Source organism: Rhynchophorus ferrugineus, unplaced genomic scaffold (assembly GCF_030347505.1).
Source record: "Rhynchophorus ferrugineus isolate W39M unplaced genomic scaffold, kcgeb_rfMv2 rfM3, whole genome shotgun sequence".
Classification (NCBI taxonomy): domain Eukaryota; kingdom Metazoa; phylum Arthropoda; class Insecta; order Coleoptera; family Curculionidae; genus Rhynchophorus; species Rhynchophorus ferrugineus.
The window spans coordinates 69,058,470-69,073,560 of record NW_027472582.1 but is presented as its reverse complement, the minus strand read 5'-3'; the positions used below and the strand labels follow the sequence as shown (position 1 = coordinate 69,073,560).

Genomic DNA, 15,091 nt, shown 5'->3' with positions numbered 1-15,091 from the left:
AACTATTTGGTGCACCAGAATGGTATTGCCTCACATGTTTTTGAGGTTACAATATGTTCACCGAAAGTTTCTATCAGCAAACGATAACTTTCAGTGACCTTTTATTTTTTATTAAATAAGAAACGCTTGTTTGAGAATAATATCCTTCAATAATGTTAAAATTACTAATACGAAGATTATAAAACTGTTTTGTATACTTTCTTTGTACTTTTTATGATCCCAATAAGATAAAAATAACGTATTTATAAGAGACTTTCAACTAATCATTTGTTACAGAAATCCAATTAAACTAGAAAATTAAAGAATCAACCAATATCAATATTGTCCCTGATAATTTGTCCAGTCACTGTAGTTATGACAGAAAATTGGCAAAAGTCCAATGGTTAGTGTCTCAATTGACGTAAAAAAAATTACCTTCTTCCCAATCTATTATATAATATTATTTTTATAAAATGGCAAAACTACTGGCAGATAAAACATGGTGACGAAAAATAATAATCGTTTGAATTTTTTAAAATTAATATTACCTGAAACTTTTCAGATCTTGTACGCTAGCTTTGTTCAAACCTCCTTTCTGATTTATGCTACACTAATTAGCAGGAAACTAAACTAAGCAAACCCTACCGATTCAAATAAATGTATTTACCTTGAAATGTAACGTTGACCCATCTCCTTTTTGCAAAATGCCCTCGTGGAAGTTGTAATGGTGATGGATATCTAATCCCCATCCGCCGATATCGGAAATATCGACGTCGAAACCTTTAATTTCCGATGTCTGTGTGACCCACACCAAATCGGAACAAGTATCATGCTGATAGCCGATGGAAACCTGTAAATGCGACCGTCGATTGTTTATTGCGTTCGGCCCCGATCGATCGTCGAAAAAAGATCACGGTCACCTCCGATTACTACTCACTTTGGCCATTGCGATGCCGTACACTTTTTGCTTGTAGATGTTCCTCTTGTTCCATGCGAACGTGTGGTAGATGTTCGGATCGGCTTCGTACGTCTTCACGTAGAGGCATCCCTCGATTTCCACCCGGACGTGCACGTGCGTCAAGGTGTTCGGTATCTTCTCGCCCGTCAATTTCATATGAATGGTGCTTAAATATCCCAAAGTTTGGGAACTCTGGTAGAGGATGTTTAGCTCCGAACCTGAAATGCATTCAATGCATAAGTAAGTTAAATTATTATGGAATATCTATAGTCATGTATTATATTGCGAAGTTTAGGTGAGTGAAAATGTAACCCGGGTTTTTTTTCCAATAATTATTTTATTTCAGATCAATATCAAGTATTATTAGCCAATTTAGCATTCTCTCTAGCTAGGGACTTGTTCCAATACATTTAAAATATCCGAGAAGATTTTAAACTATACTAATACTATATGTAAAAATAAATTAAATAAGTTAGATATTCCAGAGAGAAATGTTTACATTCGTATGCATATTCTTTTATTAAAATAGCGTTAGGTTTTGTTTATCTTGAATGTTTTTTTTGTAACTCAAAAATATAATAAACCATATTAATATTATTTCGCTACCTAAGCCTTTTAGGATTAACATAGATATATCTGACAATATAAAAGTAGTAATTAATGACATCACTTTTTGAGTAGATTTTCCAATTATAACATTATTTTAACTTCATATGAATCATGATTAATTATCTCAAAGTTTAGGAACTCTGGACGAGGATATTAAGCTCTGAACCTGAAATGCATTTAATATATAAGTAGGCTAACTTATTATGGAATCTATATATTTTAAGCAGCGTAGCGGAAATCTTCTCTCTCTTCTTGAAGAAGACAACGACGAAGAAACGGATTCACCTGGAGACGTGAAATTTGTTAAGGTCATAATATAGGTTATTCGATATATTGGCGAGAGTCATATGGTTTATTTATTGGTTATTGTCCTACTAGTTTCTAAAAAAACTAATTTATAACTATAGATTAGCCTCCCTTTGGATCATTCCAGGTAGCTTTTTAGGCACTCATTCACAGTATTTGAATCTGTAAAGAACATTTTGGTACAGCTGCCATGCTGTTTTGTTAATATAAATTATTGTATTTTTAAATATATCAGTTGTTTTTGTTACTGGTTAATTGATATTTTATCCAATTAATTGCCTACAATATAGACATTTTCTCTTATTATGTACTTATATACTAATTGTATAAATAAATATTAACACGCTTTATTTTTTCAAGCCTTGTTTTTATTAACCGGCCTGATTTATTTCGATTTTTCAGTATTCGCAAATATTTCAATGATAATGTAATTTGTGATGACGGTACAGAGAAAATACAGGCTTGTTTATAAAGCTATAACTAGAGATTTAGCTCGATCACCTGGATCTTGGAGAATTGTTTCGCGACATTCACTAACTAGATGGTACTGCGATTGCATTTTCGAGTCGCTTTATTGGTTTGTTACAATCGCCATGCTAAGAGTCGTGGAGATATTCGATTGGGTCATCTAAATTTCTGTTATCTAGTTATTTTCCACTTGTTATAGCGTAGAGGCTAGTCTCGTTTAAATTACAAATATTTCTGTGTTCATGTGGCTAAATTATAATCAATATTATTTCATTGTAGCGCCTACTTGATCTAAGAAGTTTTGTGAACACGGGTGTTCGGAAATAAGATATAAATCAGCTGAATTACAAGAAATGGGTCAACCAAGTTTGAAATTCTTTATTATCTAGATTAGGCAGAAATAAATTGATGAACGGATTAATAAAATATCAGGCATTACTTACCCAATGATAAGGACGTCGAAGTATTACTTACGTTTGTATTATATTCTTCTCAAGAATCAATTAAATACTTTAGCAATAAAATATTTTCTTTTCAGGCCTCTCTATTAGAAATTTAAACTAATCAATCAAATTTATCGATTGGGGATCTAAGTACCAATTAGTAAGTCGCGGAGGCGAAATTTATCTCCAGAGTCCACTGTTGACTTGCCTCTGTATTATTCTATGAAAGTGGCAAGTAAAGGAAGCAACTGATAGAGATTATTAGAAAAATATTTTGACAATATTCCAGGTTACAGTACAGTCGCCCAATATCATTTCAGATAAACAAGGAATTATGGATGCAGAAAAGAAGCTCATTCCGCTTCTGAAGGATGGACAAGTAGCAAGAAATAAAGGTACAGGAGCATAAAAAACATAAAACAACAGAAAACGACAAAAATAAAGGGAAGTCTTACAAGAAACATTTAATCACTATCGAGTTTTGGTGTCTACTGAGCAAGAAGATAGTGTTTTCAAAGAATGCTTGAAGATTGCTTAGAAAATCCAGGACCTAAATGTATGTGTACAACTTGTCTGGAAATTATAATTCATACTGATTACAAAGGTCAGATTATTACAGTATGATTATTAAGTATTAATTTTATATAATTATTATGAATACAATTTCGGTCCACGTACTGATTATTGTGATTTGGATAGAACTAGGTGCCCAAAATACTTTTAGATTTTGTACTTTGTTCTTAATAGTGCCTAGATATAATTTGTAATTGAGTTAACAGGTTGTTGATTATTTTTTGTTAAATAAAATAATAGTGGATCTAAGTTTTATTTATTGTTTTGCCGGCAATTTTTTGCTAGTATTTAACTTAATTTAGGTATTGGTAGTTTTATTATTAAACCATAAATAACTAAGTATTCCTTATCCTTTTCAGATACCCCAGTAAACCTGGTCGCATAATATCGAGCAATTTATTTCCGTCTAAATCTGAGTTATATTTCCGTTATCTTCACAGAGGTACACTGTTTTACATCGGTACTGGCAAAATCCCAAATGTGCTTTATTAATTGAAATATCGCTGGATAAAATGCAGCTTTTATGGTAATACGGGGTGTAATTTCAAGGATATCTATTATAAATAGGATTTTTATGATACCATAAAACTGTCGGTTCTTAATAAATAGGTTTTAGTTTTTATGTGTGCCATAAATATCTCTTATGCATATTCCTATGTATATATATATAGGTCTAGATAATCCCGGTACCTCCTGGTATTTTACGAATGCATTAAGCAAAAACGCGTTAACTTTACGAGCTTTCCAGAAACTTTCAGATTCAATCGTGACACCATGTTAAAATCCTTTTAAAACAAAGTCAATTAAAACTTCCAACATGGTTTTGGCTTTTTCTACGTTGTATTTTAGTTTATTTTACCTAATATTCAAATTATGCCGCCACTTATAAACCTTCTTAATATATTTTGTTCATTTTTGTGATGAATAAGCAAGATACAGTAAGATATTTGCGTAAGGAGAAATTGGAAAATAGAATGGCCTAGAAATGTGAAAAAATTGATTGTTTCACATTTTCAAAACTTAATCTTTAAGGATATTTTAAGAGAACTTTTCAATGTACTTTATGTTTTTGATTTTAATTGTAAATGTCTTTATAGGCAACAGTGAAAAATCCGATAACGAATAACCGTCCCAGTCACGCCAGTAACCAGGCTGGGTAAGACCGGATGTCTTCTGAGATGGTCTCTTATGTTGGTCACTGGCCACTCAGAAGGCTTAGTGCGGTTCGGAACTCAAACTAAACAATAGGTGTCGTCCAGATATACCCTCGTTGGTAAAAAGGAGACTTTAAAATATGTAAACAAGAACTAAAACAATATTTGAGTCTTTACTGTTTTTAGAAATGTTTAAAAGTTTTCTCTGTTTTTCGAATAATCGTAATTTTCCAAAAAACATTCTTTAACTTTTGTACTATAGCAGTCCTCTACTTAAAAGTTTTATTTTAATTTTTTGGTTTCAAATTACTGACTAATTTATTGTCTTTGCTTATTCCAATAGGAATATTACAATGTTGAATGTTGTGCCAATCCCTCTAATTTATTGTCAAAATATTTAATTTATTTAAAACAGGCTATAAAATTGAGTAGCTTTCCACCTTATTGAATAAAATGACATCATAGTTTCCATGTTAGTCAAGGTTTGAAAGAAATAATTCTGAAGATTCTGAATAAAATGAGACAACAATTCACAGTTGAAAATGGATGCAAATATGCAAAATATGAAGAAAGTAGAATGTTTATTAAAAAAGAGCATATTCTATAAAAATATGATCAGCTTTAAAATATATCGTAGATTATGGAGTGTCTTATATAGAGTATATTGGCGTATTTTATATAAGACGAAATAGCCTTAATATGTTAAGACTAGTGCTAGTTAGATATGTTTAAATATTAAGACATATATAGAAATTGAGGATAATTAGTTCGAAGAGGTAGTGCAGCTTTTATTGAACGTTTTATTTCAACAACATATCAAAAACTGCAAATATATATAATTGTTATTGTTGTCGTATAACAATTTAACTAATATTCGCGTTTACTATTTATTGGCTATAATTAAATATTGTTAAATTTTAAGTCATAATTTAGGGAGATATGATTCGCATTTCTTACAATTTATCAATTTTATTATTTTATTGCTTCAGCATACAAAAATCTACAAATATATATTGTTACGGTTAATTGTTGTTGTTATCGTATCACAATTTATTTAATATACGCAATTTAATATTTATTGGAACAAGAAATATTTATACATTTTAAGTCATAATGTAGGGAGATATGATTCGCATTTCTATAATTTTATTGAATAAAATGACATCATAGTTTCCATGTTAGTCAAGGTTTGAAAGAAATAATTCTGAAGATTCTGAATAAAATGAGACAACAATTCACAGTTGAAAAATTGATGCAAATATGCAAAATATGAAGAAAGTAGAATGTTTGTTAAAAAAGAGCATATTCTATGAAAATATGATCAGCTTTAAAATATATAGTATATTATGGAGTATCTTATATAGATTATATTGGCGTATTTTATATAAGACGAAATAGCTTTAATTTGTTAAAGCTACTGCTAGTTAGATATGTTTAAATATTAAGACATATATAGAAATTGAGGATAATTAGTTCGAAGAGGTAGTGCAGCTTTTATTGAACGTTTTATTTCGTCAACATATCAAAAACTGCAAATATATACAATTGTTATTGTTATACTAACAATTTAACTAATATTCGCGTTTACTATTTATTGGCTATAATTAAATATTGTTAAATTTTAAGTCATAATTTAGGGAGATATTATTCGCATTCCTTACAATTTATCACTTTGATTGTTTTATTGCTTCAGCATATAAAAATTTACAAATATATATTGTTACGGTTAATTGTTGTTGTTATCGTATCACAATTTATTTAATATACGCAATTTAATATTTATTGGAACAAGAAATATTTATACATTTTAAGTCATAATGTAGGGAGATATGATTCGCATTTCTATAATTTTATTGAATAAAATGACATCATAGTTTCCATGTTAGTCAAGGTTTGAAAGAAATAATTCTGAAGATTCTGAATAAAATGAGACAACAATTCACAGTTGAAAAATTGATGCAAATATGCAAAATATGAAGAAAGTAGAATGTTTGTTAAAAAAGAGCATATTCTATGAAAATATGATCAGCTTTAAAATATATAGTATATTATGGAGTATCTTATATAGATTATATTGGCGTATTTTATATAAGACGAAATAGCTTTAATTTGTTAAAGCTACTGCTAGTTAGATATGTTTAAATATTAAGACATATATAGAAATTGAGGATAATTAGTTCGAAGAGGTAGTGCAGCTTTTATTGAACGTTTTATTTCAACAACATATCAAAAACTGCAAATATATATAATTGTTATTGTTGTCATATAACAATTTAACTAATATTCGCGTTTACTATTTATTGGCTATAATTAAATATTGTTAAATTTTAAGTCATAATTTAGGGAGATATGATTCGCATTTCTTACAATTTATCAATTTGATTATTTTATTGCTTCAGCATATAAAAATTTACAAATATATATTGTTACGGTTAATTGTTGTTTTTATCGTATCACAATTTATTTAATATACGCAATTTAATATTTATTGGAACAAGAAATATTTATACATTTTAAGTCATAATGTAGGGAGATATGATTCGCATTTCTATAATTTTATTGAATAAAATGACATCATAGTTTCCATGTTAGTCAAGGTTTGACAGAAATAAGTCTGATCCCAAATAAAATGGAACAATAAAATTCACGGTCGAAAAATGTGTGCAAATATGAAAAGTATATTTGTTAGAACATATTTGTTAAAAAGTGAATATTCTATGGAAATATAGTCATCTTCATAAGATATCGTAGATTATAGTGTCCTCTATAGAGTATATTGGCGTGTTCTATATAAGATGAAATAGCCTTAATATGTTAAAACTACTGCTAGCTAGATATGTTTAAGGATTAGGACAGGTGCAAATAGAGGTAGTGGAGCTGATGTTTGTAGGAAGGAGCAATAACAAAAAGCTTATAGCCTCTATTTTGGATTATTCTAATTAGTTATCAAATAATTGAAATATTGGTATTTTAGGGTAACTGAAATTACATTTTGGTTACTTTGGAACTTCTGTCATTGCTGATTCAATAGAAGTGGGTATATCTAGTCTTTATTTTAAACAAACAATTATGAAATACTTTGTGAACTATATTTCGATAAATAGTCCTTAGATAGACTCAATTTTTAGATACATTCCCCAGTTATTCACAAATTTTTACTTAGGACAATTTACAGGAAAAAAAAGTCAGCTGGAGGTAGTTTTGGGTTATAATACTGATATATTGCTCTTAGATGTTCTTAGAGAAATATATATAGAATGCATTAATTATTTACTTATTTATTTTTTATTAATAACTATTTTATATATTAGCTTAGTATGAATATCATATATACGTTTTTAAGTGTTGGTGCAAGATTAAATTAATGCTTTTTTGATTCAAAATATTGAAAATTGATTATTTTATTCAATAATTCTTAGGTTTTTTGAGATATGCGAGTACTTTTGATGAAAATCTATAGTATATAGTGGGAGAAACTGGAACACGTTAAAGTTAAACATTCTATTTAACGTGAATTAGACTTTCCAAGTTACGTTTTCATAAATTTCACCGTTTCCGTATGCGTTTTCATCTATTTCCGGGACACGCTATTAAAAACGTAACCCGGAGAGCGGTTCTCGCCGCGTATGATTTCAATTTACCTGGAATGGGAATGGATTCCTGAACAATTTGAGTCTCCGCGAAGATGACGCTCCTGCCCTGCATTCCGCCGACGGCTTCCGGCATCCACGTGCCGGTTATGATTGGTCGCAGCAGTTCGGGATCGTGTTCCTCGCAGACGTTGGGCAACGACCCGTCCGAATCGAAGAATGACCTGGATACGCCGGGAAAGTAGAGGGCCGGATTCCGACTGCACGGGAGCAAAACGGGAGAAAAATTGATTAGCCGCGGTGGGTGACGGTGGCGAACGTTATCGCCAAGGTAAAATAATATTGTTTGATTGGGTCTCTCTCTCTTTCTCAAGTTTTCCCTTTCGGAGTTGAGAAATCGAGAAACACTCTTGGCTTACAATATTTATTGTTAATAAATACCGTATACTATATATATACATATATATATATATATATATATTTATATGTATACATATATATATATATATATATATATATATATACATATATATATATATATATATAGATATATATATATATATATATATATACATATATATATATATATATATATATATATATATATATATATATATATATATATATATATATATATACACATATATATATATATATATATATATATACACATATATATATATATATATATATATATATATATATATATATATATATATATATATATATATATATATATATATATATATACATATATATATATATACAGTTGTTAATTGATTTCAACTATTTCATATTTAACATTAAAGTCTCTATATAAATGAAACTATAAACTTTCAGAGCAAAATGTTATTTTAGCTCTAAATTTAGTTCTATTTTGGTGTCATGAGGTTTGTAATGATTTATGTTATTTGTAACAAAAACATCCTTTAAAATTAAGTGTCATATCTATAAATTTTGCTTTAAATGTATTTTAAGTACATCATAAATTAGATTTTTTAATATTACATTTCTTTTGACATCAACTTTTTATTTTCTTTGTTTACATTAAAAACTCTATATCATTTTACTTTAATGGATTTTATTTAACATATACCTATATCAAGCTCTATGTTTACCTCTACAACTAAATAAATTCAATAACCAACATCAAAAACTTACTCAATTAGATGCTGACTATTACCATCCTCAGTAAGCTGCATGTGTATCGGAGGCAATACAATGATTTGATTCCAGGGCACATAAACCGTAATGGTTTTAGGTTTAAACGGCGATCGCTGGAATTGTAAGGTTACGGCGCCGCCACCATTAACCAGCACATCAAACCTACAAATACAAATAGTAAGCGCTATAGAAAAAGATCCGACTTATCTCGTACAATTGTTATTGTTATTGTATCAGAATTTATCTGGAATCCGTACAAAATATTCATTTGTATAAGAGATAGTATTAAATTTGCAGTCATAATTACATCTGTACAAATATTTTTGTTAGTGTATCAGAATATATCTAATATTTGTACATATTATTTATTGATATAAGAAATATTGTTAAATATTAAGTCATAAATTAGGGAGATTTGATTAGCATTTCTTTAAATTTATCACTTTCTTTGTTTTATTGGTTCAGTTCATCAAAATGGGTAAATCCATATAATATTTGTGCACATGCACATACACGTGCACATAATATTTATTGGAATAAGTAATATTTTTACATTTTAAGTTATAATTTAGGGAGACATGATTGGCATTTTTTATAATTTCATCATTTTCAACGTTTATTCTTCAGCATATCAAAATCTGCATTTCTATAAAATTATTATAGTTATCGTATCAGAATTTATATACGTATATAATACACGTACATAATATTTATTGGAATAAGTACTATTTTAAATTTTAGCTCATATTTTAGAGATCTGATTTTTAAGTTTTATCACTTTCATCGCTTTATTGTTTCAGCATATCAAGATATGCAAATATATACAATTGGTGTTATTATTGTCTTAGATTTTATATAATACCTGCACACAACATTTATTGGAATAAGAAATATTAAAAAATTTTTAAGTAACAATTTAGGTAGATATGATTCGCATTTCTTTAATTTTATCACTTTCAACGTTCTATTGGTTCAGCACATCAAATTTAGCACTTATATACGATTATTAATGTTATCGTCTCGGAATTTCTCTAATATACGCACAAAATATTTATAGATTAAGAAATATTGTTAAATTCTACCTCATAATTTAGAAAGATATGACTGGCATTTCTTTAATATTATCACTTTCAAAATTTTATTGTTTTCTTTGGGTTATTTATGCGCTTAAATTTCAAAACTTGAATAACAGTTGACTGTATATACTAGCACAAATGATTTGAAAATGCAATATGTGATGAATACGGGAAATATGTTATTACTTTCTTAAACTCACTTTTAATAAATTGTGCAGTATGTAGCATATTTTTATTATTTGCTGGTCATAATGTTTATTAAAATGGAATAAATTAATAAAATGTTATATACATATTGTTCTTCGTATTTTGTTCACGGTATGGTAGGTTTTGTTTTAAAATAAGAAATAAAACGCGGAGAAGGTACTTGAGTAGAATTTGCTGGGCATAAAGCTGGTGTATGACGAGAAGCATAATTTATCTCGGTTTTCAGGTCTATTGAACAATACATTTCCAGACGTTTTATGGAACTATTTAAATGCAAAAGGAAAGGGAAGCCGATAACTTCAACAAACATAAAAGACGCATAACTCGAACCCAGCCGTTTTATTGGCCGGATGGGCCAGTCTCGTCCGACTTTGCATAATTTCGTACCTCCAATGAGTTGGAGGCTGATATAAAACAGTGAGGGGGACGAAAGAATTCGCCGAAAGCCGCTTCTATAAATTGTTTACAAACGAAACATAACGACGGGAATAACAGGAAGGTTGTAATGGCCGCATATCCACAATATATGATCGGGATGTTGTTTAAAGTCTATTGGTTAGAAACGATACAACTTTGGATATATATTTCTTTTATTAGTCACTAAATTCTAACTTTTAAATTAGGAAAATTGATAAACCCAGCTGGCTACTTCGATGCTATTTTGAGATAATCCTGAATAAGTTGAAGGGTCTGAAATTTATATGGGTACGCCCCAATCCATTGAAGAGATAAAGAAGTAAGAACCATAAAAATGAATATCAAAGTGGTTAAGATGTTTCAATTTCATTAATTAGTATGTATTTGTAGATAAAATAAGCTAGGTGGATATTTCTTTATGTTTATGCAAATTTACGTATTCGAGATGAATATATCTCAATTTAGGATATAGAAAATTGAATGTTATTGACCTTATCTTATTGTGCGTTAACGATACGAATATCTTAAATTATGTATCAAAAAGTAACTGAGTGATCCGAATTAATATGCATTAGTTTCATGGGGACTGTGTTGGACAACTTTAGTTACTGATATAGATAACCATTTGTTAAGGAATTTGCTTTTGCTCTGAAAATAATTTTGCATGAATCAAATTTTATAGAATTTCAGTTCTGTTTCAATTTATAACCTGTAAAAACTAATATTTTGGTTTTACAATTAAAAGCGTTATTCTGTATTTTAAGAGGAAATGCAAGTCTAGAAAGTTTGAAAAATTCGATTTCTGCATATTTTAATAATTATGTAGATTTAAGTAATTTATTTTTTTCGTCTCATATTGCTAAGCAGCATTACTAGAAGACTATAACCTCTTGGATTTTAATATTTTTCTCATTTTTTCTTTAATGTGTTACTTATAGTTAATAAATATATAGTTACTAAATACTGTTAATTTTTTAATTTTACTTGAAGAAATGCCTAGAATCTGTGTCTCTTTTGCGAAATACCTCCTAAACCTCCTATAATGTACATATCCTTACATCCTTAAAAATATGGTATTGTTTGCAAAGTTCGGTTAAGATATTATTATAATTAGCTCTATATATTAATTAGTAATTAAAGTTTTTTTAAACATTTTCAATACAAAATGGTAATATAGTATTTGTATAATATCTTGGATTTGCCATTCTGCAGTAAATTAACGTCTACATTTAAAAGCTATAGCTGCATAATATGACTATTATATTGGCATTTAAATGCCCATATCTAAAAGCAATTTAGTTAGTATTTTTTGAGTAATTTTTTCCAGGCTAGAATTTAATAGTTTTCCGGTATGTGTTTCATTACAACGAAATATCCTCCGGAATAGTTACATTAAGTAAATACGAGCCGGATATCCGAGGAAATTTTGTGATATGTTTTTTTAAATAGGGCTATTACACTTAAAATGTACAAAGTTGTATGTTGCTCCACTGGATCTAGTCATACCCAGACATGTAGTAAACATAAAGTTTACCGCAAGTCATGCCTGTGAATAACTTGGCATCGTATACATTCAAGTCACGTCTTGGGAAGATATGACTTAGTAAAGATTTAAGCACTCTCTCTCTGGTGTAAGATATAATTTCTACGCAAGGAATAAGTTTTATATTATGTATATATATGTATGTACATAAAAATATTTTTTATTTATGTTATTTAACGTATATTGAGTTATAATTAGAGGGTATTCTGATCTAGTAATTTTAAAAAATAGATATTTTTTCTCGAAAATACTTTTTTCGAGACAGTTGACATAATATTTTATGTTCTGTTGAAGCGATTTACTTGAAACATGAGCCTTCTCTATGAATTTTTCTGTCGTGCCAGCGTAAAAGAATAATAAAATTTGATAAAAATTTAATTTGATAAAAAAGATGTTTGACTTTTTTTACTTTGTACGATAGCAGCATGACAACCAGAGCGCACTATTTTTTGATACTCCCATTTCACCAGCTTGTATCGTTTTATTTTTTCACATTTTTTTTTACAATACTTTTTTGATACAATATTTTATTTAAATTTAAATTTTTATTTTATAAAAGATGCTTTTAATGATGTTTGAACTATAATTTCTACAAAGATAGTGTTTCTGTTAGGTGAAAGATGATACTGTTAGGTTTGTTAGTTTATTTTTGGCTTGAAAAAATGTTTGATCCAAGAAACTTTATACCACTTTTTATACACTACTGTCACCGGGCTCAGGAAACGCATTCCAAAAGTCGATTCAAACTAAGGCATGGATTCTACTACGTTTAACTCCTAACTTCTGATGAAATGGCTTTCATTGAAGAAAGAGATATGTCGTTGTATCTTTAAACTTTTATGTTTTTAACAAACATATGAATCTGAATGGCTTCCACATAACAGACTGTTGATTCGTAGAAATTGCAGTAAGTTAAATTAATTTTACTATACCTAATATATTTTTATTTTTGGATATTAGAGTTTTTCTTAATAATAATTAAGAATATTGGAAGCATGTTTATTTCATATTACATGTGTAAAAATAGGATTTTTTCAAAATCGGAAAAAATATTTGTTATTTGGGTAAAACTAGTTGATTTAATTTGGATAGTATTTTGTATATGGATCTACTTATCCCCGAAAATGTCTGTGCAAGCTTGGTTTTAACATATTGTTGTTTTGAAGGTATTAAATAAAGTATATCATTATTTACAATAAAATTGGTCTGTTATTCATCTTTCTGCGATAAACTAAACGCTCTACTGCCAATTAAAATACTACGGTTTGGCTTTTAATAATATAATAATAATTTTAATGAGATTTGTCATAACATTAGATTTTATTTGAATAGCGAGATTATTTTATATGAAAAAATAACCATTTCTATCAAGTATCTTGAAAATTAACTTAAGCTATCGACTCAAAATAGCAATAGAACAAAAGCTTGATGTTTTCGAGGCAGTATATTCCAATTCTATTTCAATAAAGGCAGTTCGTTGTTCTCTGCCGTGGGTCCTTCTGAAGTTTTTTTGTTTATTTTTAGTAGTACCGGACGGAACCTGAGGTATTCTGTTTCATTTTGAAACTTTTTCGTTTTTCTTTTGTTTAAGCTGAAGGAAGCTAATCTTATGTATAGATATTAAAATATAGCACATTTAATTAAAAAATTATGGTAATTGAATATTTGTTACGATAATAAGAGACTCATTTTACCTTAGCTTAAGGAGTTAATACTTTAATTTTAAAATAGTATACGATTTACTATAGATGAAAATTGAGTTGAAAGAATTGTACGTTTCGCATGCATACGCTAAAGTAAACCATTAGTTTAAGTTACAGTACGTCTTACCTTAATTTTTAAATAAAGATAAATTAAAAACAAAATGTCAAAATAAAGTAAAAGTCAAATTTAAATGCGGCAAAATTACAACGTTCTGATGCCATAAATTTAGATGTCGTGAGTTCACTGTTTTATTGGATAAACTATAAGAAAACTGACTAAAATTAACATTATAGAAACTATGATCAGAAACTAATATATGTCGTTATTTTTGATATAGTCTAAACAAAATAACATTAGATCATTCAAACATTTTCTTTTTCTCGAATTAAAGGTCTTAAGAATCAGTAAGTTTTATGAAAATTATTTAAAACAATTTTATGGTATCTCCAAAACAATTAAACAATAGTACTTTAAAATTTCTATATAGTATATATTTATTCAAATAAAAAACTTTATACTAAACATTTTAAAGCTTTCTGTTAACATGGAAATGAAAAGTAATACCCTTAAAGGTCGTCCAATGCGATAGCCACAAGTTTCAGTTTTAAATAACCTATTCAAATATTTAATGTTTACGTTACGACTTCTTCTGCAACTTCGATTTTGGGGTCAGATATCTTGACATGAATGATGTATTACAGCGGCGCCTTTCATAATACAACAACTTTAATAAAAGTCTCATTGACACATAATAAATTCGATGAAAAGTTTCACTTTAAATATTCCCCGAATTATACGGGTAAAATTCAAATCCTCGACCGAATTCGCGTCTCTCGAATCAATAAGTTTATGAATATTTCATGGGGGCGGGCACTATGGCGCCCGGCTTTTAAATATCAG

General features: G+C 28.6%; 1 protein-coding gene across 4 annotated transcripts in view; it reads right to left on the bottom strand.

The window, feature by feature from the left end:
- The window catches only part of Ten-a (Teneurin-a transmembrane protein), a 1,091,387-nt gene that overhangs the window by 55,692 nt on the left and 1,020,604 nt on the right, over window positions 1-15,091 (bottom strand). For all 4 annotated transcript variants that reach the window (XM_076399553.1, XM_076399555.1, XM_076399556.1 and 1 more), the window contains 4 exons: window positions 9,242-9,406; window positions 8,132-8,340; window positions 917-1,155; window positions 647-829 (listed from right to left, as the gene is read on the bottom strand). In XM_076399553.1, coding sequence (XP_076255668.1) covers window positions 647-829; window positions 917-1,155; window positions 8,132-8,340; window positions 9,242-9,406 — 796 coding nt within the window. The remainder of the gene's footprint in view (window positions 1-646; window positions 830-916; window positions 1,156-8,131; window positions 8,341-9,241; window positions 9,407-15,091) is intronic.